Here is a 27,930-nt window from a genome sequence, read left to right as displayed (position 1 = left end):
GTGTGTGTGTTCCAAATACAAGTTGTATGGATCACTTCTTCACTTAATGACGCCCAAATATGTGTCAGTGTGCATATGGCCGCTACTTTAAATGACTTCCAAACATTTAGAAGGGTTTAAAATATTACACTTAACAGCTGCTTCAAGTGCAAGTTAATCCACCATCCCTTCCGTGCAGTAATCTAATGGCCATTTCCCCGAATGCATGGTTGCCATTATTTGATTTATGAAGTGAATATTCCTTTAATGTTGGAGATATGAGATTTGGTATGACCTTGTTCTTAAATCTAGAAGAATTATGTTCCCAGAATAAGGAGCAACAAGCTGTGTGTGTGTGTGTGTGTGTGTGTGGTGGTGGTGGTGGTGGGGGGGGGGGGGGGGGGGGTTATATAATTGGCCTGTGGATGTGAACTGAATTTAACAGCTATGTCTGCTGCTGAATATACTGCTTCATTATAAAGAACACAGCACACTGTAAAAAAGCTCTGGAGGGGTTTCTCGCAGTACAAATAAATTTTGGGTTTCCTAAAATTCCTGCAGAGGAAAAACATGTTTTAAAGGTGCCATGATCTGAATATCACATATGTATGCACCTTATGCTGAACAGTAAGTGAAATCTGTACCGTCCTTTAAACAACAACAAAAGGATCCACTGATACAAAAATGCAACGTCTTATTCTTATTCTGTACGAAACAGCTGTTTTTTTATGTGTTTGTTTTGTTTCAGTGCAGGGACAAACAGGACCCATAAAGTTATGTTAATATGCAGCTGTGATGAGACCTTATGTAAATCTCATCTTAAATTGATCTCAGTGTACTGTACTTGCTTTTCAGTTCTCATGTATGTTTTGTGGAGGGGCTGCTGCTCATGAAGAGGCAGGCACATCAAACCAAAACAGGGCTGTAAAACTCAGGGGCTGCGCTATTTAAGCACAAGGCCACCAGACACTGAGGGTTTGTTAATTATTTACTTTTTGGTCAGTCAAAAATCAATCAGTCGACTCAATTTAAACAGGGTCCACAACATTTGTTTGATTAATTATAATGTTAAGTCTGAGTGATGTAAAGGCAAATTTGCATTGCAATGTTGCTGATAAGATTTCATTGCCTCTCTGAACTAGTTTGATGATCTTTTTAAGTATACCAACAAACTAAAGCTCTTTGACATCAGTATGAACTTAATTCTTATCTGTTACACCCCAAAAACAGGGGCATTGCTAGCATTTTAGTTAGTTTAGTTTAGTTTTCTGTGGAGTGTGTCTAAGAGGACCAAGTGAAAATCAGTGAGTCCACAGTAAGTCATAATATTGGATCAGAAATAAAGGTTGGAAAACACTTGGGACAAATATTTCAGGCTCATGTGCAAACCTGTGCCTTGATATAGATGGTATTACCTAAAAGGTGGGACTGCACAAGATCTCCTTTCTGCATTAAAAAACTGTTTAGAAAAGCAAAAGTCATAATCCTAGTTAAGTAACAGTATGAAAAGTTTAGCAACATAATATACTCAGTAAAAGTACTCGTTAGGAAAAATGGCTTTTTTGTCGAATAGAGTGCAAAAGTACACTACTGTGCAAAAGTCTTGAGCCAACGCTGGTTGTTTTCAAGGAGTCAGACTTTCTTGTAATGTTAAGGCCTTGAACCACTTTGAGGCTTTTGTTGGACATTGGCTGTCTTTTTCTAATTTACTTTCAGTCCAGTCAATGTACCTGACCATATTTTTTTTAATTTCACAAAATTAGGTTTTTAATTTGTTTTCTCACTTTCTTACAAAAACATATAATTTGTTCCAATTCCTTTAGATTAAGTTACAAAAAATGAAAAAGATAACACAGTTTGACAGGCATAAATAGTATTTTTTGACCAACAAGGTGATTCACTAAGAGCTAAAAACTTGCTGTAGATTACAGTACCATGACATACAGTGAGCCCTCAAAAAAAATAAGGAAGTTGGACAAATGGAAAGGCAAAGGAAGAAATGACTACTTAAAAAAAACTAAGACAAACAGTATCTAAGAGTCATGTCCTTAAAAAATAGAAAAAATGACCTGACACAGAACCTGAGAGATGCTTCTGGTCCTTCAGCTGACCTGTCAATTTATCAGATATGTTCTCAGTAGAAGTGTAGCTATTAATAAGGAAGAAAAACAAGGAGATGATGGAAATATGAACACAGAAAAATCCCATCAGTTTTTGCTCTGGCATGTAGTACCATCCAGAAAGTGTCTCATTGACAACATTTTAATCATCTTAATTTTTCAGTGAGCCAATGATCCCAAACACACTGCCAATGCAGCAAAAGCATGCATGGGTAGAAAAACACACAATGTAACACTATCAGTCATGGATTGGCCTCCCCAGACCCCAGATCTTTAAAGCAGTGTGGGATCATCTTGACAGAAAACAGAACAAAAGGCAGAAACATCAAAAGAAGAGCTTCCAATGTCCTTCAAGAAGCCTGGAGAAATATTCCTGAAGACTATTTAAAGAAATGACATGAAAGCTGAGTAAGAGATTTGAGACTGTGTTGGACAATAAAGGCGGTCATACCAAATATTGACTTTCAAGCTTGCTGGAATTGTAAGAGCTTTGTTTTTGACTTATATACCATATCTCCAGTTATGTTTCTACACATTTCAACTAATAAAGTATTTTGAATTTTCCTAGCAAATATTTAAAAAATGAAGGAAGACTAAAGAATTCTGCACAGCACTGTCCATCCACCCATCCATCCATCCTCTTTCTTCTACTTATCTGGGGCAAGGTAACAATGGCACCAGCCTAAGCAGAGAAACCCAGACCTCTTTCTCCTCAACCAGTTCGTCCACATCTGGGGGAACACCAAGACATTTCAATGGCACAATACTATGCATTATATCATTAGGCTATAATTAACAATTCATTGATGGGTATATTACTTTAATTATTTTACATACTGGAGGATTGTGTAAATAATACAACATGTAATAATATAGCATAATATATTTCTATAGCTTTAAAAATCAGCAAAATAAAAATGAATCTCCTCAGTCTCCTCAGCCCTGCTGTGCTATGTAGAGAGAGGGCTGTATGTTCTTGATTTCATGTGTTCAGATTTGTGTGATGTGGGTGAAAGGAATTGAGCTACACCAGATGTGAAGTCCTTGAAGGCAGCTAAATAGATATAAAACTCCAGTGGGATAGTTGGTTTAAATACATCCAATTATTTATTTAGCTTGTACGAGAATGAAAGGGGATGAAAAACAGTGGTATAAAGAAAATGACATTAGCCCAAAAGGTGAGCCCTAGGGCGCACCATGCCAGAAAGAAGGTGTCATTAATTGAAAGTGAAAATGTTATATATGACAGTTAAAATGAGGAGATGTTCAGGGCAACGACACCAAACAAAAAGAAGCTCTCGCGTTCTCGCTCTCGTGCCCAAAGGGAGAAATTCTCATGATTAATATGTCATGGATTACTCATACCAGTGGGGGGAGCTGTTCCATGTGTCTGAGTGAAAGACTGTCTGGATGATACAGCAGTGTTGGGATACCATCGGTTTCCAAAGAGGACACCCTTCCTTTTTTGTTCCTTCCTAAAGCACAGTCACAAGCTGAAGGAGAATACAGCACTTGTTGTTTTTGATTTCATAATTCTGCTCCATTTACTGCAAACAAGCAGTCACTTTTTATGCAGGGAAGAACCTTCCTCAAAAACGGAAAGCGGTGTAAATGTCAGACTTCTCACCTTGATATAATACTCTTTTAATTCCCCATCTTTTTTTTCTTCTTTTTTTTTAAGCAAGGACGTTCACTCTCCCCGCTTCCTTGTCCTCTAACGATGCATACAGTCACAGAGTTTATTTTAAGCAACTTGATTTAGTTTAATATAAGGGCTTTAATCCTATCTTCTGATTCCCGGCCACAAAGTGACATCATCTGTCCGTATCAGGTTACAGATGTTGGGCTCTGAGAGTGCTTGGATTTTAGCAGACGTTATTTCAAACAGGAAAAAAATGTTACAGAGACAGTTTCAATTTTGCATGGATATAACACTGCTACTTGCTCTCTGCAACCTGAAAGTACAGGATTAGGAAAAAGGTAAAAATATCAAAATATCACCTATGACTTGGAAAATGTATGGCTAACAAATTCACAATTGATGTGAATTATAATTAGGGTGTTCTTCTTCCCACTGTCGCCAAAGTGCTTGCTTATGGGAGGTCATATAGGAGGTTGGGTTTTTCTCCGCATGTATTATTGTAGGGTCTACCTTACAATATAAAGCGCCTTAAGCGGACTGTTGCTGTGATTTGAGGCTGTATGAATAATTGAATTGATTGAATAGATTAATCTTCCCCCTTATGAAAACTCTATAAAACTCTCTCTCTCCCCCTTTAGTCATATATGACTAAAGCTGTTTAATGGGCCGAATTTGTGTCTTTGCTGACCTTTCCTGGCCCCTGGGCCTCATGTTTGACACCCACGGTAAGCATTTTACTAACCTGTAATTTTAACCTGTAAAGTTTAGTGAGTTGGGGATTGTTTAATTATTCTCTTTGCTTGTCACATACTACTACTCAATATACACTCATTACCAGTTTGATTAACTTTAGTGAGTGCATATATCTGCAGCTTCAGGTGGCCACCCTTATTGTATGGAAATTAGCCTAGCCACCTCTGCTAAAAAAAAAACCTAACAACAACATTGAGGATTTGAAAATGAGGCGTAAGTATGGCCAAACTATTTAAAATGCTTTTCGGTTTGCCTTTTTATTTATATTTCATGAAGTTATTGGCTTTTCAAGTTTTTTCCAAGATGGCGCCTGTCTAACGGGAGTCTGTTGCTAATTAGCCACCAGTGCAAACCTCATAGATAAAAATAGGATGTTGTGAGGGGCACAAATTAATGAGCTGCGAGTCTCATGTATTATATCTTTATGTGATAGTGGGTCGTGATATTTAACAGCTTGTGTGTGGACAGAGTGAGGCTTTGGTGCTAATTAGTGAGACAGAGTAACACAACTGAATATTGATATGAAGTATATCACCAAAATCTTAAGGAGATGAAGACTTCTTCTTCATTGATGATGTGAATTTGCTCAATATTTTGGCAGATATTAGAGGAGGGTGGATCGATCCAGATATCGGTAGTACTAGTGCGGACTGATACTTTGCTTCTATTCTCGAAGTTCAGTATGTATCCCACTGAATTGCGTGAAATGCCTACATTTGAAAAATATATACTTCCAACATGAAAAACATCATGATCCTCTGTGCTGACTGTCAGGTCTATTTTATTTATTGCCTATAGAACATTTAAACAACAGAAGTTGTGCTTTAGAGACAGAAACATTAACACTCCTGGTCTCCAAAAGTTTTAAAATGCATGAAAAACGGAAAGGTGTGTTTTGTTGTGTTAGCTAGTCAGTGTGGAAAGTAAAAACACAGTGATTTAATGGTACTTAAAATGTGTTCAGCATTAATTATATTTGCAAATCGATGATGATTTGTGTCATAAATCATGGCACACTGCTCTCCCTCTAACTTTATAGATTAAAAGTGTCAGTACGGGTCAATACTGGCGCTGTGTTTACTTGGTATGGCACACCAGTAGCGGAAATGAGGTGCTGTCGCTGCTTTGCACTCCCACTCCATATTTTAGCTTTCGCCTGAGCGCACAGAAGCGGCCCATGATCCAAACCTCTGTGAGACTCCACGCCCTGTTTTCCGGGGAGCCCGTGGAGATCCAGCCCTACAACACGCTGCTCCTCTTACGTCCCGTCCACGATCAGTGAGCTGGCCGCAGCAGAGATTTCTCCTTCGGCTTGGATCTTATCTTTTACTCCAACTGAGCTCTTTCTAGTCTTTTGCGCGCTCGGCAAATGTCGGGAGCGGTATAGTGGACGCGTCTGTGCCGAGTCGTGCGCAAATCTTTCTGAGACTGCGCCTTCGTGGCAATGGATTGATTTCACTGTTTTTTTTCCTTCCCCAACCTCTGCCTCGACCAAGTTGAGAAAACAGTGTGTAACCTGCGGCTCTCTCCTTCCAGCTACATGTTTCATCCGGCCAGTTTTAAAAGTAGCCTACCTGGCTCCGGATGTTCCTGCACATTTTAGGACGTTGAACTTTTTTTCCTTCTTCTCTTTGTGCATTCACAGGAGGTGGACGGGGATTTTAAGGATTTATATATATTTATTTTCTTTTACAAAAAACAACAAAAACAGCTTCTCCGGGGTTCTTAAAGCCTGCAAAGATTTATTCGTGAAAAGTGATGGCCGAGCGGGGAGCTCTGTCGCTCCTCTCTCTCCTCTGTCTCACCTTTCTCTACACAGAGACCACCGCTGCAAAGCATGTCGACAAAGGTAAATGCCCGCAACCCACTGTTAATAGTTGTGCTGTGTGTCTGCTTCTTCGTGCCTCGGTTGGAGGAACTTGTCTGGGTTGTGTTAGAGGAGTTGGAATGGAAAAACGCACGGAATGTCTCGGGGAGGGGGGAAAAAATCAGACAGGGGGTTAGGTAGCTAATTCTGCGGCGTTCGGGTCAGACACACTTCCATATTTAGATAACTTTAAAAGCAGGCTACTTTCCACTACAGGCACACTGTTTAATCCGAGACCAGCCCCTCTTCCGAGCAGCAAAAGCAACACGCTTTCACACTCTATCCTTTTGTCTGCGTGGAGGCTGTTGAGGCAGAACTGCTGATAGGTTTCTCCGGTTGTCTTTCAAACCATTTCCAGACATGCGGTGTAGTTGTGTTCATGAGCGTGTCTCTGATTTATGTGCAATAAACCTGCAAAAGCCAAGCAACAGATTCTGCTTGGTGTGTTGGAGTCTATCCATCAATCTGTGTGAGACAAGGTGTGTGTGTGTGTGTGTGTGTGTGTGTGTGTGTGTGTGTGTGTGTGTGTGGTCATGGAATTTTCGGGGGGGTGCACACTTACACTATGCAAAGGGTCATTAGTGTTCACTGTCAGGTAATAAGCTGGCATCATCAGTCCAGCAGACATCTCATTACTTGGGCGTCAATACATGTTTTGCTGATGGATAAACAGACCCGATTCATTTGCTTCTGTTAATTGTTTTGAAGTGCGGCCACTGCACTGCAGTGTGTGCATGTCGGTAATATATGTTCTTTCAACTAGTAGTATTGTCTCACACACAAAATTTCACCGATACTGGGCGTGATTTCTTGTTCTTGGAATAATGATAATGAGAGAGAGAGAGTGTGTGTGTGTGTGTGTGTGTAAGGGGTGGGGGGGTTCAGAAAAACCCAGCACACAGAGTCTGTTATTGGCACTTGGAGCCAGCGGTGCCTGAGATAAATTGGAGAGTCATGAGGAAAAATGTTTTTCCAGCAGTCATTGGAGTGCACAGCTCCAGCCCTTATCGCATACCCCATCGTGACAAAGTCATATCTTTATCATTTAAGCTGGCAGACCTTATCAAACACAGCAGCATGAGGTCTGGACCAAAAAAAATGTGGCAGTAACTGACTCTTGTGCAACATGGCCCAATTTTCTCTGTTAATTCTCAGGATATGCAAATAAAAATATAAATACTTTTGTGTGTCAAAACAGAAGGTCCGTGCACCTTTTTTTTTCTTTTTTGAAAGCATGCTGTGTGGTTTGTCACTTAAAAAGAATGAATGTGCAAAGAAAGAGAGAAGAGACGGGCCTCTGCTAGCTGTTGGGCTCTCTTGCGTGTGGAGCCTGATGAAAGACCCTTTCCTGCATGAAAAGAGCTCTGCAGTAGTGGAAGGGGAGATAGAGAGGGGAAAAAAAGCCCCTCCTTGGCTTTGCTGGAGATCAGTACAAAAGAGAAATGGGGGTAGGGTGAAACAGGCCGACTGTCTGGAAAGTAATAAAACCAGGAGATTAAGGGGTCCAGGGAGTTCCTTTGGGAGCTTTGATTGATTCCAGAGAATTGGACTGGGACCCACACGCAGGGAGAGTTTCAAATTACTAATTGTGGGGTCCCCTTCTCCGAAAATATCTGTTTATCCAAAACACATTTCTTTGAGGTCCTGAATGTGGCCACAACTTTTATCTTTATCAAGGATGGCGGAGTTGTGGTCTTAACTTTAAAAAAAAGAAAGAAAAAGTTTTGAGCCTGTCTCGTTGGGTTTCGGGACTCGCTGTGTAACGTTGGAAAAACCTGTAAACGTTCAGACAAACTGCTGCTATTGTTAGCCCTTTCTCCTCTGAAGCTCTTATGATGGAACTTTGAAAATGTCTCAAGAAGTTTTAAGGGGGGGTTTTTTGGTAAACAAGTCCCAGTTAGAGGAGATCCATTTAGGCTCTTCCTTATCTCGGGGTTATCTCTGTAATCCTGCTGGGAGGGAGCTGAGTGCTGATTGTCTCCCAGAGGACAATGCAAATAACTTGCTGAAATGTGTAAACATTTGGCAACCCTCCGTGCTCGCATTGCTCTCTCCAGGGTTTTATCCTCACATACCACCTTACATGCAACGCTGCTCAAGCCTCCTAAACAACCTTTCTTTTCTTTTGCGCGTTTAAGTTCTTCACTGTGGACTCTGCTGTTAAGAACATAATTTACCACCTTTGTTTTGTTGTTTGGGAACGCCCTGGTGGTCCTAAATCACATTTTAGGGAGGGGGGAAGAGAAGGAAGGCTTAAAGATGGATCATCATCCATGAATTTCAAGAATAATTCAAGCATGACCCTCCGTCTTTAATCGGTTCACAAAATGTGCAAAAATGTCCGCTTTTATCCATTTACACAAACTTCACCTCAAAAATGGAGTGAGTCTTTTCCGCTTGTCCACATGCTATTGTGATGATTTGAGAGGGGCCATGATGCAGAGTCATCTGCTGTCTCTGCTGCATAGAGTGTGCTGTTTACTGATCATTTATTTATGGGCTCCAATAGCTCATACTAAGTCCTAATGACCTCCATCCGCAGAGATACGGATAATTGCACATTTGGCCAAGTATTTGATTCATCTGCTTCACTAATGAAACCACCCCATTAGGCTATGCTACTGATCTGCAATTGCCACTGATGTGAGGGCTCAGTTTGTTGCTGCTCTTATGGCATAGTTGAAAACAACAGCCAGGTTGTGCCTTGTTCCTTTTATTCCTACTGTCCAAGGTTTGCAGGGGCAAAAAAACCGAAAAGCTGTTAATGAAATAATTTTTGCTAAGAACGGCGACAGCAGTTTATCACATGTAATTGGCAGCGTGAACGGGTGGATCAATATTCTCTGAATGCATGGCTTAACAGCTGCTGTTGCTTCTTTTAGGTGGTTGGGCTAAGTGTAATCACCCCCTTTCAGCTGTCCGGAGGCCGATTTATGATCCAGTGTTGGTATTTGTTTGCGTTTCTTTGCTCCTTTACAGAGAGAAGCATTACGTGAAAAGTTTTGGAAGGGTTAGAGAGGCAGAATTTCACGCAGCCCTCTCAGCTAACAGTTCCCGCTCATAAGCGATGGGTGTGTTTAAATCAAATGCCGATTGTCCTCTCCAGCTTCAACCCATTCAACCAATCTAAATTTTAAACACCCAACCCGGGTACTACAGAAGTCCTCATTTCTCTCTCTAGAGAGAAACTACAAGGATCAGTAAAAGCTGAAATACCAACAAAAGTAGTCGTCGTTTCTAGCAAACCGTATAAAAGATGGGTGTAGTCACTGTAATGTCACCATAGCTAGTGAAGTACCATCATAACACATTTATAACATGATTTTCTCCATTGACAATTTGGTGTTTCGTGAAACCAAAGTGCCCTCATTGACCTTATAAATCACAAATATTAATTAGTTATTTACAAGACGAACTTGATGCCCTTTTCATGAGCCTGTGTACTGAGGTCACAAAGCAAGTGGCTGTTTTCCAATAAACTTCTGTACAAACAGAAGCTGTCGCCCCCTCTGGCCTTTGAAATTAATGCAGGTCAAACATACATACTTTACTTTTCAGGTCAAGAACCTGCGACCATCTTTTATACTGTCTATACTCTATAGTTGTTCCACGGGCAGGCATACACATGCTTAAGCCTTCTGTGGCTAACCAATAGTTATTGTCTTTTATAGCATCACATACGATTCCCAAGTTTGTTAATTAGCTCATAAATTGCTCTTATTTAAACACCGCCTACAGCGTAGACCGAACTTACAAGATTGAGAATCGGAAGAATGTAGAATAAGTAGAGCATCTTTATCACATTTGATCCAATTTCTCGCCATATAAAACTCGGTATCAGTTGTTAGTTTGAAAGATTTCTCCATCAGACTAAGACTCTTGAATTTGAAAATTTCCCCCTCCTTGTTAATTGTTCATAAGAGCTGTTGCTCTGGCATTGTTGGTCTCCGTTTGGGGCATAGACTAGACTGACTTGCTGGTTGCTGTGTTGCTGAAGCAGAGCTGCTTTGAGCGAAGCGAATCCAAGCTTGCATCATGGTCTAAAACCCAGAGCAGATCATAGGCAAGCATATAGCTGTAGCTGCCCCCCTGCTAAGATGAAATGCTGCTCGTGTTGATGTGTTGCAGAGAAACACTAGTTTCTCCTACTCCTAGACATTCAGTGACCTGTATCAGGGTTCTGAGTTTTCCTCTATATTACGTTACATGTAGTGTATGTAGTCTCTTGTTTTTTGAGTTTAGTAGGCAGATAAAAATGAGCTTTTGCCTTGAGGAGTGCAGAAATGTCTTTCTAAATAAACATTAACATTTTTTGGGGGAAGTGATGTGTAGCAATGTTGAAGGTATTAAAAGCCAGTTTTTCTATCAATATGAGGCATAGCAGCTGTCATTCAAGTTAACTTTATTCGTCATGCTGTTTGAATGTTAAAGAGACTCATGTTCATAGAAGCTGGCTGAACGATGATGTTAATGCTGTCACTGTACTCTAGAGTCGTTTCATATATAAAGGGCTTAAAATTAAGATTTTCCTTTTCTTTATAAAGTCTCTGGTGCTGTCTTCAACCATCATGTTTCTCAGTTCTTTGAAAGCCAGTCTATTGTGTATTACGATTGGTCAGTTCACAGAAAGGCGCTCACATCAAGTGCGCCCTTCTTAGAGCTGAACTTCTTGGCTCAGGAGGTGCTCCTGCTGTGCCTAAAAAGATGTCAGACGGTGCACCTTTCCACTTCGACTACCGTCTGCCGTCTTTGTGTCTGCTCACCCTTTCATGTCAAAACAAAGAAAGCTGGGGAAAAAAAATGCTGGGACTTTAAAGAGGCTGACGAGTGTCTAGAGACCATAAAGCTGTCCATACTGCCCTGTGTGAAGACTCTTTTGAGACTTGGTAACCTGAGGGACATTACATCAACAGCATTTATATCCTTTACTGGAGACTTCCTGGAAACATATTTGCCTCACTCATTTCCACGCTTCCTTTTACTTCTATTTTAAAAATAGAACAGAATGCAAAATTTCTACTTCACTGTGCTGCAGCCAGGCTCTCCAGGCTTCCCCGTTCTTCTGTGATTGAGTGATGCTCCGGCTTAATGACCTTTGGGAGAGTGGAGGGTATTTTTTTTTTTTTTTTTTCATTTTCCTCAGGCTGCCTCAAATAGCAGCAGTGTGAGCGAAGCATACGAAGAGGAGACTGAAATTATGGCTATGTGTCAATAAGAGCCCGGTTTCCCATCTTGGTCAGTGTGCTTCAGTGCACTTAAGGCAACTGTGTGTGCTGTGGGGTTTGTGCAAGCGAGTATCACTGGCTCAAGACCAAGAGCTGGAAAGAGCTGCGTTGTTGCGATGGGCCACGATCTTGACGCGGTTTTCAGCTCAGCAGGACGTCTGTTTTTGGAGAGTTGCAGATTGTGTTTAGCCTACCTTGAAAATATCTAGTAAATAAGAATCAAAGCAAAATCATCATAGCGATCTTAAAGGCGTCTTGTCAGAAGATCCTGCAGAAATTAACCTTTTGATAGAACTTACCCCCCCCCCCCTTTTTTTTTTTATCCTGTAATCATTTATTTTTCTTGTTTGACTGCAGATATTTAGAATATTATTGTTGTGTGGAAAGAGTTTATGTTCATTCAAAAAATAAACTGCATACAAATAAGAATCATTTTGACCCTTTTTATTTATTGAAGTGTTTATCCGAGCAGCACTTAGCCCTGTAAGTGAAAGTTGTCTCACTAGCGTGCTGTAGTCTTGCGTTTGGATGTTTTGTAATATTTATGACCTGCTCGACTGCAGTTCCAGGCGGTTGTGTTCTTCGGGACAGAGTGGCATTGTCCAGTCGTTCACTGCATGCAGTAAAATCACAGGAGCCAAGCTCTTGCAATGCAGTGCACGTCTTTTATAACTGCAGCATGACAGCAGCAAATGGAAGGACGTGTGTACTGATGTTAGATTTAAGTAGTGAACGGCAAGCAAAGGAGTAGTTTCCCCCGGTTTGGTGTTCAGGCAAAACCTTCAGCTGCCTGGTCCTTCCGGGGGAATCTTTTTACAAGCACAGCAGGCCAGCGAGAGGTTTTCTTTTTTAACCTAAAAAATTTTCCTCCAACTTTTGCTATTTTGGTTCCCCTGAGCTCCTGCCGTGGTGTCTCCTGTCGGTAGTGGCAGCTGCATAGGATTATGACACATGCAAGCTGTGCTTGTCAGATGAGCCTAGGCTAATGAGTGCAAGGCTCTCTTATACACAAAACTGTTTTTACAGCCCCGGGGGGCATATTACAGGCATTTCCTATTAAAATAAGATCTCTTAAACCTTTTTTTTTTTTTTTTTTTTACAGTGCTTGAATTTCCCTGTCATTAAAACATTTGTAAATCCTTTAAGGTTGTATTTAGTGTATTTTTACGTAAATACTGGAAAAATGTAATAAAGCTGAAAGAACTGGAATAGTAGTTGTGGTTTAAATCTTTAAAAGCAGATCTGAGTGTTCCTGTCCAGGCTTTTCTAGTCACTGTTAGAAGAGTTTGTGAGAACTATGGCAAGATGTCTCTGTATTCAGAGACTTTCACTTGAAGCAGTCTCACGGTTGCATCTCTTAAGAACTACATGTGAAGGACATTTACAAAATAGTCTTTTCAGAAGGAAGCATATAGGATGGAAAAATAGCAGATATCTGAAGTATAAGTGGAATGCAAAACAAGCAGATGAGACTGGATGAGCATCCACGTGGGTTGTGCTTATTACTACATAGGGTTAGAAATGTTAGATAGCATCACCGCTTTGCAGGGGTTGGATTAACCCACTCTCGTACTGTCAGTTGTTGTTTCTAAGAATCTTGAATTTGATTTGGTGTCATTTATATTTTTAATGTAACTGTGTGGTGTCGAGTTTCATTCTTGGCAGCAGTCCTGGTTGTAAATTAAGAGAGACTAATACTCTTTCTTGAAAGATGGATTAATAACCTTCATTTGGGTGCACTCTACCTGCTGGAGTCCCAACATCCTGCAGTCCTCAGACATGAATTTATTCTCTGCTGTCTTTTTGGAGGACATCCAGGGTGTGATGAATTAACCTGAAAGTCTTCTCGGTGGTGTAGTTCATGGTGTAGTGCAATAGTTAAGTAGCTCGTGCTTCAGAGCGACTACAGGCAAGCAAGAATCGATGCAGCTCCTCCAATATAATGATTTTTGTTCATAAACGTGCAGTATGGCTAATGCAATTTGAATCGTTAATCCCAACATGAGATTGCTCTAATGGATTGTGTTTGATTGGGGCTGAACTACAGTGTTGTGTTTAACATAATCAATGTTCCTCTGCTCATATCACTGGTGCCCAGTTCAGCAGATCTTGTATGTTGGAGAGATGTTTCATATACCCTTATAAGGTATCAGTCACCCATGTACACAGAGAGGCTCTCAGCCTTCATTCAGTCAAAGGAACTTTGACTGAATGAAGGCATTTGTTGAAAGGGTGTGGGGGCAGTCAGTCACAGAGAGAGGATTGTGAGCTCTGCTCAGTGGAGCTTTCTGCCTTCGTCTTGTGCACGGCCGTGGTTCTTGGCAGCTTTAGACTTGGTGGGATGTGTGTGTATGTTTTGGTGGGTATTTGTATAGGCGTATGCCACCCATCTGGGGTTGAACAGCTGTTTTATCAACAAGCTTCAGAGAGCTTTCCCGGCTTGACAAAAACTAGCAGATATTTGCATCTACTTTCACAGAGAATGAATAAATGGGACTGCTTTCACATAAAACTTTGCCACTGTGGTGTCACTGATCAGTGAGATTAACACTTAATTCGAGAAACATAATCATGGACGGATGCATTGATCGCCACACTCTTTATTTTTTCTTTATTGTGAAAGTGCTTTTTTTAGTTCAGAACAAAATTACAGATTTGCTCGTGGCGGTGAATTGTAAAGACATTGGTAGATGTGTGGTTTGGTTTGTGAGAGAACATTGATTTCTAAAAATGAGTTTGGGAAAAAAAATTTTTTTTTTGAAGATTGAAAATGTTGCGCTATTCTGGAAAACCAGATTACTGTCACATTGTGATTGAGTCGATTATTATTTTTATGTTTTTAGGTAGCTCTTGTAATCCAGTTCAGTATTGGTGCACAGCTCCCGATGAAAGTTTGTCTTCTGTCGTTAATGAGCTGTGCCAAATATAGTAAATATGTGCCAGAACAATTCTGTTTGAAGTTGTATTTTCTCCTTCCTGGTGTGTTTTTTTGCAAGCAAGGTTTGCTTTGTCTTCTTTCTCTCTAAGAAATCTATTGAAACCACTTAACTTTGAAGCAGAGTTGGTGTGTTAGTGTGCTACTGCTTCTGCGAGAACAGAAGACGGTGTCATTTTTCCTTTTTTTCCCTTTTGTCCTGCACTGTACTTTTCCATGGAACTGTCTTGGCATGTAAAGCACATCAGCTTCCTGGATTGTTGAGTCTCAGTCATGAAGTTTAAACAGTTTACGCTTTAGAGGTAGGTCCAGGAGAGGGTTATGTACTCGTCGTGTATGTATCAACCAGTGTCCGTCCCTCTTCTTCTTGAAATCCCTCCAGTCAACCTCCCTGGTTTTATTTTGATTTTTACCTGCTGCTATGGTGATCCCTGAAAAAATTCTGGTGGTATGAACCAATGTTTCTGCTGCCAAAGTGAGCTGAAACGATTCTTTGAACAGTTCAGCATTAGATAGAGGCTCCTTTGTGCCACTGGGAGCTCCCCTTTGGCGTGGAGCTCTACCGACTGCAGTGACTTCTCACCATGTTATTGGAGCCAGTTCCTTCTCAACTCTGAGCTCATCTGAAGCTAACAGAGGTCAAGAGTGACAGCTGAAATGGTGAAATTGCTGCTTTAAGCCTTTTTAATACGCTGCCATGATGTAATGGAATTGGCTGTCTCTTTTCTGCTTTTTTGGCCTGTCACAGTTGAATAAATGTGTCTCTCTGCAGCACTTATTTGAAACATGATGGCGTTTCTACTGTATGTTAGAAACACAGAGCTCTAAGTAACACAGAGCTTGAGCTTTCCAATCGAAATGCTAATTACATCCTGAAATTTGATTTAGAGTACAGGGGAGGTGAATACATTTGTGTGTTGATCAAAATGTCTGCCCCAAAATGTGACGTGCTCCTTGTTTATTTTAAAAAAAAAAAAGAGAGAACAGGAGCTCTTAAATAGGTATTCATTATTTGTGATTTTTGTAGCAAGACAAATTTGAGTAATTATAAGGGAATTTTTAAAATAAATGACTGGTTGTGATATAAAAGATGGAGAGAAGCATGTTATTTTACTGAGAGGAAATGAAGTAACTGCACATTTCTGCAGAAGCATTTTTTCCACTGCAGGAACTGGAGGCAGACTTGTGGTGCTGTGTCACTGCTTTAGCAACGCCATTTGTTTACCTTCTCTAGAGCTCAAGAGACGAGCCCAGGCATGTCTGAGAGGAAGAGCCCTGTCAGCCTCCAATAATAATAAAATCAATAATGATTTTAGTAAAAGTTGGAAACCGCGAACGTCTTTAATGACTTCAAGCAAAAGCTCACCTTTCAGTACAGCCAGCCTACTAAAAAGGAGATGCTAGCAGCATGTGTTGCTGGAGTACTTGCTAGTTGTGCTCCATATGACAGGAAGACCAAATAGTGGATGGAAATTACTGACGTGTCTTTCATCCTTTCTTCCTCCCCTCACCCCCAACCGGTCATGGGAGATGGCTTCCCCTCCCTGAGCCTGGTTCTGCAACAGGTTTCTTCCTGTTAAAAGGGAGTTTCTCCTCCCCACTGTCACCAAATGCTTGCTTGTAGGGAGTCGTATAATTGTTGGGGTTTTCTCCATATTATTGTAGGTTCTTTATCTTACCATATAAAGTGCCTTGAGGAGGCTGTTGTTGTGATTTCAGTTTTATTGTGTGACATTGTTAATTTAGAAGGTTAAATTACTTTGGTTAATGTTAAATTATGGTGTTAAGCATTTATTTAAAATTTCCTGGGAAATTTCTTGAAATATCACTGTATAATTTTGAGGCTATATCACCCACCTCTAACTCCTATGGTCAGAGCATTTAGCCTCTATTTGGCCTAATGCTAGAATGACTCCGCTCATCCTCACATACAGCACAACAGGGCTTCATTCACTGTTGGATTAAGCCATGTAGAACCTGAGAGCAGCATCTGGGGCGACACAGTCTCTTGAGCTGTCTAAATACAGACGTGACCTTCCTCTGTCTGATGTGGTGGAGAAAGAGGAGGATGAGCTTTGTAAGGACGAGCGGGGAGGTGAGGATTTCTGCCCAGCTTCAAGTGTACCCAAAGAGCAGTGATGGAAAGCAGCTGCATCAGTTTTTCCTTAAACACTGTCCCTTGAACTTTGAACCCACCCCACCCCCTCCTTTTTATTCTTCAGCCTGTGGCAGGTCACAGCACGCAGCACCAGTGTGGCTGCATAGTGGAGAGCAGCCAGCAGGGAGCACCTGCGGAGGAATAGCAGGCGAGCAGCATTCCATCACAGGACCCCGAGACACAGATGTCATACGAGACACGAGGGAGGTGGTTGGAGTGGGGGGATGAGTGGAAGGGCCGATGGCAGAGGTTTTGGCATGGTGGGGCAGTAATGGGGTGGGATAGCAAGCCAGATGCTACCAACAGATTCTTAATGAGGTTTCCCATCAAGAACACAGGGAGATGAACATTAATGACTACGGTTAAACTTGTCTGTTCATTTACTCCCCCCTTTTTCAATCATGCTAGGATGAGGTGCCTGACATGTTTTGGGCACATGATAATTGTTTTTTCCCCCCCTCTTTCAAGCCACATTCAACTGTTTTTGGGCTGCAAAGAGTGCAGCAGTTAAAAAAAACAGAAATAAAAAAAGTATACTTTTTTTTCCATTTAGGGCAATAATGTGATTTGTCAGTATGGTGTAGAGTGGATGCATAAAGATGCAGTTTTAATAATAATGAGGTGGCGTTAATGCGGAGAATTATATTTGACTGTTATGAACAAATACAGGCACTGCATTGATGAGTGAAGTCACAGCCAGCAAAACACGAAGCTCCCTTTGTTAGTCATTGTCTTTACACAACAAAAGGATTAAAAGTATGTAACAACCTTAATTAAGGGCAGAGATGTTTGTATTTCTCCTGTGAAGGACAGCATGTTCTTGTATAACCTTTCCCCAGCTACCAACAACCCAAGTGCTTGAATTGATTATTAGTCGCTTGGGAGAAAGCAGAAATGCTTTTTCTGCTTGCATACTTCATTTACCTGGAGTGGTCTAAATTAGTCCTGAGTGCATAAGCATGTCACTCAAGCTTTCTGGACACCTGCTGAACAAATTCGCTCAAAGAGCACACATACACACAAATGCACTTGGAGCAAGATCCTAAAATATGTCCTGCAGTCTGTTTCTGCCATATGGCTTATAATATTGTAGTGAAGTGTAGCAAGTCTAAACGAAAATTCACCCAAGATTATCTAATTAAGCAGGTGTGAAAAGAGCTTAATTCAAGATGGCTTTGGCATCTCTCACCAGTCTATGTTCAGTGCTACGAAGCAACAGTTCATTCAGCTGGAAGATGTGAATTTTTTTTTTTTTTTTTTTTAAGCTGGGGACCAAGTCGCACGTTTCCATTTCTCTTCAAAAGAAGATGTCAGAAGTGGTCTCGAGTTATAAAAGGTAGTGGTTTTATTAGCCGCTGCTAGCCTGTGGGGAGCTTTTTGTTGCAGAGTGACAGGGGACTTAATAATGAAGCTCTCTAACCCAATCAACCCTGAATCAATGGAGCCCCTCTTTCCCTTCTTTGTCCCTCTCCTGTTCCCCCTACAGTGCCACTGCATTCCCAGCCTGGCGGGGCAGTGTCTCCGGGCCAGGGCCATGTCACGCACCCCTTCTGGCCCCAAACAACCATGGTGGGGGGGTCAGGGGTTCAAGTGCTCCCCATGGGGCAGTGCATTGAATGCTTAGTGACGCTCGGCCCCAACCACTGTCAACACTGGCAATTAATTTCTAATGAAAACAAAAGTAGCTCACCTCATATCTAGTCGTTTGGTTCACTGTTACTGCCCCATTCCCATTTTCCCTTTCTTCCACACCGGCTTTAAAGCAGGGGCGAGGATAGTCTCTGTTGGCTCAGTGCTGATAGTGAAGCGCTCGGAGAACATTCCTTGCGTGCTGCACAGAGGTTGAGTGTAGATTTTATGGGCTGTGTTTCTGCTAGTTCCACAAATACCTGTGGTTCATGTGCATGCTGTAGAAGCTTAACCCCTTCTCATGTGTGACATCTGAAATACAGCTGCTGGTTATATGATGGTATTACAAAGGCCTCTCTGCTACTGTATATCCCAATAACTGGGAAATCTTGAACAAATCTGCAGCTGGGTCTTCTTCTGTTTTCATCTTGCGCTTGTGTCTCATCAAATTAGCTAGGTATTTAATTTGCCTTTAAAAGCACATACTGACATTTTGGAAAATTCATTTATTGGTTTCTATCAAGAGTTCAAGTTAGCAGATCGATGTAAATTTCATTTGTATGCACCTAATATAGAAATAAGACTTGGATGGATTTTCCATAGGTTATCACTGAGGCTAGAAACGGAGGGAACAGCTAGTCTCGCTGAAAAGTAAAAAGGATTAGCTACATGGTACAATTTATCACGTGGCTAATTTGTCTTACTAAGCAGCACAGATTGCATATTTTTGGCTAGAAAGATCATTTCCTTCAGGATTTTTCTTTTTAAAACTGCCTTACTTTATATATACTTACAACTTGGTATATAACACCTTCCGAGTCTACTAACAGGCACTTTTCTGACTGTGTGCGAGATTTATTTCAGGACTTGTGTTTGCTGGTCTAGATGCATATTTCCTAACATCATGTAAGAAATAAGCATCTGTGTTTATAATGCTTTAAAACACCCATTTTCTATACTTTTATACTGAGGATATGCTATGAGTGTTGCGCTTTTGTTGCCATCCTGCAAAATGTATTTTTTTTTTTTTTGAGAAAACATAACAGAAGACTTGTGCTTTTGCATGCCTAAAATGCATTTAATGCTTACTCTCTTCACAGAGCTGTTTTAAAGTTAAATTAATATAGATTCTTTAACATGTTGTAGTTAAAGGAAACCAAACAGTCGTCCTACCAGTTCAAAGGTACTTAATTAAAGCGCAGTATCCATGTGTTGTGGGTTTTCTGGTCAGTGCATCTGCGATCTGTATTGATAAGATTTCCTGAGGGGAAACAATTGTGTGAAATGCAGGAAGCCATTAGGAAGCCAGGGACTCATGTCTCTCCCTGCTGAGTAAATAGTGCCTGGGCCTCCCCGATTTCATCCACTTTTGAATGAGCCCAGCACTTGTAACAATAAAGGCAGGAAATGAACTGTACTCACACAGAAGCGTGCAGGATGCTCATTGTGTTCCTAATTGACCAAACTAGGTTGGGTGATGAAAGCAGACTTTTTTTCCCCTTTGTTGGACAAAAATAACTCAAAGGTAGCATACAGTAGGTGTGGTCGAACAAGCAGCTAATGAGGCGGTATTTCATTTCAGCATAGTTTCATTTTATTTATTTATTTATTTTAGATCATTTTGGGCTGTTGTGGTCACGTCCTAACTGACCCAGTTTGTGTGAAATGGGACCTCACAGCTCGGACCCATGACTGCCTAATGTTGCCTGGTATTGCTTACATGTGCACATACACGAACAATGGAGAAAAAATAATAAAAAGTAGTGCATAGGGGAGAGCAGACGTGTCAGCACTTGGTACCTCATGTGCTGTGTGAAGACAATCATTCCTCACTTTCAGCTTGCTTATGATTTGCCCAGCTCATCTGGCTGCATCATCCTTGTTTTTCCTCTGTGGAAGGCAGCCATGACTCTCACCCAGACAGCGTTACTTAAGTTGTCACCTGAGAAGCCCTCCTGGGGAAAGTTGTTTTGTCCTTGAGTGTAGACCATAAGCGTATTTAGGCTGATCTGTATTCAGGGGAGATTGGTAATGTAGTAGGGATTGAGGTTATGCCTCCTACCAGTCCTGCAGCTCCTAAGACAAAATTCAGCGTGCGTGTGTCTGTGTTGTGTGTGTGTCAGCACGCGCACTTTTAGCCATTAGCCTTTTCTTTCCGTGAACATTGGCTATGCACTAAGGTAATTGTAAACCAAGAATCAAATAAACCAGTTTCTAAATGGCCATTTTGGTTTCATTGTTGGGTAAAGAATGTGCGGCTCTCTGGCCCACTTTTTGTGCTCAGCATAATTGATATTTGCTTTACCCCTAGATTAAGTGACAGCTAAGCAGGTTAGCATTGAGGATTTTCCCCGATTAATTCCAAGAGTCCAATCTGAGTGGGTTGGCCACGCTCCCTGTATCATCCCGAACGTCTGCCTTACCTGGGATTTACTAGCATATGAAAGGGAAATGAGATCAGAGGTGATAAATCCTGCAGCAAAGCCTCCCTCAGTGAAAATGAGATGCCCACATGGTATTGTCTGTCAGCAGGTGCCCCTGCTCTCATTTGTGATAAATTGATTTTGAACATTCAGGTGATGGGAAGTGGGGTAGTCCTACTGAGTGCAGGCTTTTTTTTTTTTTTCCTTTGTATTGTGCCTTGTAAAGCTATATGCTCCGGTCTGGCTGTCTTCCTTTTGTTGCAGTAGAGCCCCATTGTAGTGGTTACTCATTCACACCATGTCCACACACTGTTAGGTTCCCCCTATCCCAGCAGATTTGCAAGCAAGTAATTTAGGGGTTGTTAAGTGATTTAGCATCTGTCTTTGATAGGACCCTAGTGAGCCACAACTGCCACCCCCCTTTCCGCCCATCGCTGTCTGTGCCTGTGGCGTCAAGGCCTGCGTTTGAATTTCAATCAGCCCTGGATACATTGTTGTGTTTATTTGAGGGGGATGGGTTGGATGGGGGTGTCAGTAGTAGTAGTAACTGACTGTGTGTGTGTCAATCAAATATTCAGCGTGACCAATGGGCAGCTCAATGGAGGCTAGTCGGTGTGTTCTCTGGGGGGCACACGTCTTTAACCGATGCCCGTAGGGCGAACTCTACCCTTACTTCTTTAGTTGACTGGCGCCACCCTCCCTTCCTCGTCATCCTCCTTCCACAACACAAACGCAGGCGGTACAATCAATAACGGCCTCAGCCTCCTCCTCCTTCTACCACCCTACCTCCCCCCTGCTCCAACCTCTCTTCCCTGCTTTCTATCTATCAGCACAGTGTTTGATGTTGCTTCATCATTCTCTGTCAACCCCCCCCAACACCTTGATGTGTGTAATTGTGTTAGATTTGTCATGGTGGCATAGTTATTTGGCCCAGCCCAGCTGGTATTAAGCCAAAGGGCGTTATTCCACGTACCTGCAACCCAGGCATTAGTTGTAAAATATCCGTGGCGTCTCATTTTATTTCAATGTGGCATTTTGCAGTTGTGGTTCACTTGGTTCTCCCAGTACCCTAAGGTACGTTCCGTCCTTTATTAAAGACCATTTTGCATTTTCTGATTTCCATTGTTCCCAACTCGCTCTGCTTCTTCCCTCTCACCAGGCAGTGAGGCATAAGCGATCTCGCATTAAAAATCAAACCCCACAGCAGATTGGTTGTAGGAAATGAGAGGAGTTGATGGGGGGTGGAGAGAAAGAAGTCTCACACATAAACACTCAGACAGATGCCAGCATCATAGTAAGGCTGTGAAAAATTGCTTGGAAAAAATGTATCATTGGACATTTCTGGCACTGATTTTTCATTAGCACCTTATTTCTTAAAGACTGCGCTCAGTGTGAAAATATTTGACAGTAACCATTCTTATTTCCCCCCCACAGGAAAACTGGCATTGCTTTCCAAATATCTGTTTGGAAAGGAATGCAGTTTCATTTATGTCGGATGTAAAGATCACTGTGTTAGTGTGGAGGCTGCGTGAGTACACGCACAATGGAATCAGATCTTTATTTGAAAAAAAAAAGTGTTTTTTTTATTGGAAACCTTACCAGTGACGCTCCCAATTCATTATCTTCATCTTTGTTTCATCTAATCGCTTCATCAAACAATCCTGATCTCCTAATGTAACACTGGCTAATTTCGTTTTGCGAGGCTTTTCTGTGCAACCTGTTGTGCGAGGAAAATCTAATCAATACATTTGTTTCGTGAGAAACAGTGGGGGGATGTAGTGCGAGAGGGGGAAAGATGGTGCGCACAGGAGACTGTGCAATGAGGAAGACTTAAGAGGCACTCTGAGAGAATCCGTCCTTGTCGATTATGCACGCGCTACAACCTTGACAGCCACATTAGATCTCTTTCTCCATACACCAAACTACCATTAATAATGGATACATCTTTCTAGTTCTTTTTGCTTTCCTCTTCCCCTCCCCCCAGTATTGGCCCTTAAGGCGTCTACCCCTCTTTCCCTACCTCCATCCTGTCCTACTCTCCCCTTCCCCCCTGTCCCCCCACCGTTTCAGCTGCGAGCCCGCTACCCAGGAGCCATGGCAGGTGTGCATACATCTTACATGGTGCTGGCCACACAGCCTGCAGCACCCAAACAGTCATAATCAGACAGGCACACCCACCTGCTTGAGAAAAAACACTGTTGAATAGTTGAGTGTGTTTGCTTTCCCCTTTTTGTAGCGGTTCATGTTATCGGGGTTTAGATGAGGACATTAGCCTGGTTTTGTTTCTCCTGACAGAAGCCCACAGACGGTGACAAATGAATGTCGCACAAATTCTGTAAAGACACTGAGAATGAAACAGCACATTCAAGCTATTGTTAACACTCATCTGCATGCACAGTGGTGAAAGGTGTGTTTTATTAATATTATTTGCTGTTTGATTGTCACTTTTAGCATCGCACTTATCATCCGATCCAAGATAACGGCCTCTGAAACACAAGCCTGATGTTTATCATCAGTTTTGTCTGAATCTAGAATTGTAGCAGTTGCACAAAAGAGAAAAAAAAGAAAGAAAAAACAGCACACAATAGCCCAAACCGTAATACACAATCAGTAGGTGATCAGCAGTCAGCAGCTTGGAGTGAATCAGGATCTGCTTCATTGTCAGGTATGTTTAATAGTGTGAGGGTGTGTCAATCAGCTCATTTATTTGTCCTCTTCATTGTTAGGCCAAAACTGACACCTCATCAAATAATCATTTATTGTGTTTCCCCATTTTACCAGGTATTACAGAAGCTTTTCTAAAACATTTATTATGCATACTACATTTTATTCTGATGGGATTTGTTTTTTAAATTTAGACTAGAGAGTCAGCAAGTGGTTTTTTTTGTTTTTTTTAATGGTTGTTTTTTAAAAAACAGAGCCACGGTAGGGATGGTTAAGATTTATGGGTTAAATAATAAATAAATTGTTAGCTACAGGAGTATTTCTCGTCTTTAAATAAATATTCTCCCCTGTTTTATCGCTGCCTAGCAGTGTGTAATTCAACTTTACACAGTTTGCGAACCACCATTAAAAAAAACCCTAAACTAGAAGAACCAGTGTTGCTAACTACCTTGTGTTGAACTGGTAAAATGTTTATGGCGCAGCGAGATTAGATGCTGCTGTACAACACCCAAAGACAAAACTACTGCAGCTTTCATTTTGGCTGCATTCCCTCTAATAAATGGACAATAATTAAACTTAAGGGCAAAGTGTATACCAGCTTAACCGATGTATGTGCAGAGTGGTTTGAGAGCGGGTAGGGTGTGTATTGCTTCTGCTGGAAACGCCGCTCATTACACACTAGAGCTTTGTGCAAGCTAATCTGGCTGAATCTTAGTTTTTTAGCATGAGCTGATGGCACATATGAACCCCTAAGACTTGTCAATGCATTTAATTCAGTGTGTGATGTGCATGGCTGCCACATTGCATAGATCTGTCATGCACATGCACATAACTCCTCATGTAATTGCTTTCATGGAATGATAGGGGATAATAACATGCATTCAGTGCATTTTTGCATCTAAAAGGCACTAATGCAAAACGAATCCTCCCACCGTGAAAAAATAAGAAAATGGGACCTGTGTGTTTAGTGCAGTAGCTTTATGTCGTAACGTTTAACTCCTGTGGAGGCAGTACTGGGCTCCCAAAAACTCTTCTCTAGTGGTTATCTCAATTCATTTGGCATATTGAAGAGGATAAACCTGTCCTTACCTAAGCTAAAAGAGGCATGAGAAGAGATGCCTGCTGCGCAAGGAACATAAACCTCTTTTAGCTTAAAATTTTATTGTCGTGTTGGTGCTCTATCCATGCGATGACTGGTGAATGGTCTGCTATTTAGCGTACTGTGACAGCAGCATCCCCACATTTAGTGGCTGCATTTATGGTTTTCTGAAATTGTCACTCAGACATGATGTGTATTGAGTGTCTCTGTTGACAGGTGCTATATTTCCTTTCAAAGATGTAACCGAACGCAACACCATAAACTGGGCTTGTTTGGATCCTATTGTCATGGATTGTCACGGTCAAACCACAATACAATAATAAAAAAAATCAATGAAAAGGTTGAGCGGAGGGTGGCGTTACACCCACTTGACAGATTAAGGGCAGGTTTACAGTCCTCACATGGCAGGAATCATCTTCCTTCCCACTTCTCTGGGATTATCCTCTTCTTCTTTAACTCTGTATGTCCTCTACTGTATTTGGGAAGCCATTTGTGTAGTTTAAGCACTGTATGCTGTTATGTTGCTGAGTAGGATAGTAAGAGTTTCCACTGAAGTGGTGACTTATGGCCTTATTGGTTTAGGTTTACTCAGAGGTCTCACACTCTGCTAACCATATGATCAACCCTCACTGTGTCTGTGAGAAACGCTGTCAGTCGAGCCTTCTACGAAGAAACAGCTTCTCAATTGCCGCTGAATAATTGGTGACCTTTTTCTCTACTGAGGTTCACAGCAGCACACTGGAGACCAACCCTGTGTGTGTCTGTCAGATTAACACAGTTGTGTATGTGCCTTTGTGCTGAAGCGAGAGGATGCCATAAAGACGGCCGTTGAGGGTTTCGGTCTAGAAGCTGGGAGTGTTGTCTGTTGGAATTTGCTTTCCTTTTCCTCATGGGAGCGTCTTCCACTTCCCACCCGAGGCGATCTGTCTTCCTGTCATCTTATTGATCCCCTCCAATCCTCATTAATATGGGGAAAAGGCCACCGAGCCTGAGATGTGGGGCTAGTAGCTTCTGTTTGACATTGAGAAGGTGCATGAGTGAAATGGAAGAAATGATTCATCTAGCAAAGAATTATATTCTTTGAGCCAGACTACCTTCCATCTCTCCTCTTGGAAAATGTTTGCCTCCCAGGGAAGGCTTTTACGAAAAGCCCTGCACTTAGGCACGGTGTAAATAAAACTGCAATATCATGTCTGCACAGCCAGCCACGCAGGTGTGCTGGAGATTTTTGACCTTGTGAGCATGGATGACAAAACCCTTTTGAAGCAAAGTGTTCGCAGAAACAAGGGATTTTAATCTTTTAGCATCAAGTGGCCTTGCTGAGCTCAAGTCTGCTCAGAATCACTCCAGTGAATGTCAGCTCGGTATCTAGCTGCATACACTCTCCCTCTGTAATTTGCTTAGAAAACGGGGATCGGGAAGCAGTTTCAGGTGCATTTTGATTTGTTGAGCTGGCTGAAAATTGAACATATTTCAAATCCACTCAAGATGCTGCATGTGGTTTTTCTTTTCTTTCTTTCTTTTTTTTCTCCCCCGTCCGTCGTTTTATTTTAATTTGCACTTCATTTACATTCATATTGAATTTGTTGTGTGCCATATGCTCCCTGACGTTGTCATGGGATACAAGCCAGACTGATCATTTCCTTTTCGGAGGCAGCTGAGCACATTCATTTGTATTTGTTTAAAGTGATGAGATAAGGAGAGGAAAAGTCTCCCCTCAAGCAATGGGTAAATGTTGGCTAGAATTAAAATGTTAACATTGTGCACTATTACATTTCTGCTTGACACATGCGGGCTGCCAACAGGTATCCTTCATTATAATATCATGCCAACATGCAAAAGATTGTAGTCTGTGGAGAAGGAATGGACAGTTTGCTTGGATCCCATGTCAAACGAGCAGCTGGAGCTTTTGCAGTGTTCCTCTGGCTCGATCCAGGCTTGTTTGAAAATCTCTGCATGTGTTCACTGTAAACCAGAAGTGAAAATGACTGTTTTTGATACACAATAAAATGCCCTTGGAGGCCATGTCCAACACACTTGCCAGGCAGCGCTGGCACAATCAAGAGACTTCTGCTCAGTAATTTACAGCAAAGCTTTTTTCCTTCAACCTGGGACGGCCTGGCAACATTTCTTTATTCATCCCCCTCCTGAACTTGTTAGTAAATCACGGCCATTGTGAGGTGCCAGAGAAATTGTCCATTAATAAGCACTATGCCTAGTCAAGTGGCACAGGAAGCGCAAGGGTCAGGCCTGCCTTCCAATCATTATACCTCATCCACTTCCTAGTAAAAGGCCCCTAGCTGCTCAGCTACAGGTCGCCATGGAGACCCAGGACGGGGAGTGGAGTGTGGGGTGGGGGTTGCTGGGTTGGAGAGCACCGCAGACGACCATTAGCAGCCCATTCTATGGTAATTAATGATCATCCCACTGGCTCCAAATCAGGGCCTGCAGAAAAACAGACAAGTCTGCTCTCTGAGAGCAAATGTCACAGTGGAAAGAACTGCGTCTGTGGACTGGAGAGGGCAGCCGAGGGTTTTTTTTTCTCTCTTTTTAAAATAAATTGATGGAAAATGGTGACATGATGATGACTGCACAAGTGGAATGGAAAAGTAATGGATGTGTAAGTGACTTATATGTGAGATGGTTGGGTGGGTCGTGGGGGGGGTGGGGGGGGGGGGGCGTGGCTGTGGAAAGAAATAATAGTTAGGTTTTACATAAGCATCCTTCAAAACATCCCATTTCACAAGAACAGAATAATTAACAAGACGATTGCCGTTTCCACTCTTTCACTTACTTGACACATTTGACTGGTGTCTATCCCCTTCTGCTAAAATAATCACTTGTCTAATCGAATTATGAGCACTGTTAACATTGCAAATATGAAGCCCACGTTATTGGTTTTCTAATCAAATCTGAGGTCTGCTTGCCCTTAGGGGATTCTCAGTCAGCAGACAAGCAAGGCAGCCAATCAACCAGGCGCAGCGGCTTTGAAATGCCGGCAGACCAAAACTACCCATCTCCCCCTCGTCCTTTCCTCGAGTAAATAGCCCCTCTCCACAACCGAATTCGCATATACCCAGACACAAAAGCAATTCTGTGGGCGACTGGAAATGCTAAACAAATGCCACACAGATGCCCATGTTTGACGATGCTGATGGAAGTGGACAAGAACATGGGGGAGCACGCTTAACACACAGCGCACACAACAGAACAATTGGTGGCACGCAAGCAAACACCGGCGCCACATTCACGGGCCAATGCTGCTCTCCCTGACAAGCGTGATGTGTGTGCTCACGAAGTCTGGGCACATAACCCACACTGACACTACACCTTTATCACACAGACACACTGGGCGGATTAAAAGACGTTGTGCCAGATTCATATGCAGGTCGAAGGCAGGAGTGTGATTGCATCAGTGCATAATTGCCTGGTGTTT

At 41.9% G+C, this 27,930-nt stretch overlaps 1 protein-coding gene across 13 annotated transcripts in view; it reads left to right on the top strand.

Annotated features, from left to right (window-relative positions):
- The first annotated feature begins 5,772 nt into the window (after positions 1-5,772).
- Positions 5,773-27,930, top strand: part of neo1a (neogenin 1a) — a 157,223-nt gene continuing 135,065 nt past the window's right edge. For all 13 annotated transcript variants that reach the window (XM_063471932.1, XM_063471914.1, XM_063471904.1 and 10 more), the window contains exon 1: positions 5,773-6,343. In XM_063471932.1, the coding sequence (XP_063328002.1) occupies positions 6,253-6,343 (91 nt within the window). In that variant the 5' untranslated portion in view covers positions 5,773-6,252. The remainder of the gene's footprint in view (positions 6,344-27,930) is intronic.

This window comes from Pelmatolapia mariae, linkage group LG1 (genome assembly GCF_036321145.2).
Source record: "Pelmatolapia mariae isolate MD_Pm_ZW linkage group LG1, Pm_UMD_F_2, whole genome shotgun sequence".
NCBI classification, from domain to species: domain Eukaryota; kingdom Metazoa; phylum Chordata; class Actinopteri; order Cichliformes; family Cichlidae; genus Pelmatolapia; species Pelmatolapia mariae.
This window is presented reverse-complemented; position numbering and strand designations above follow the sequence as displayed.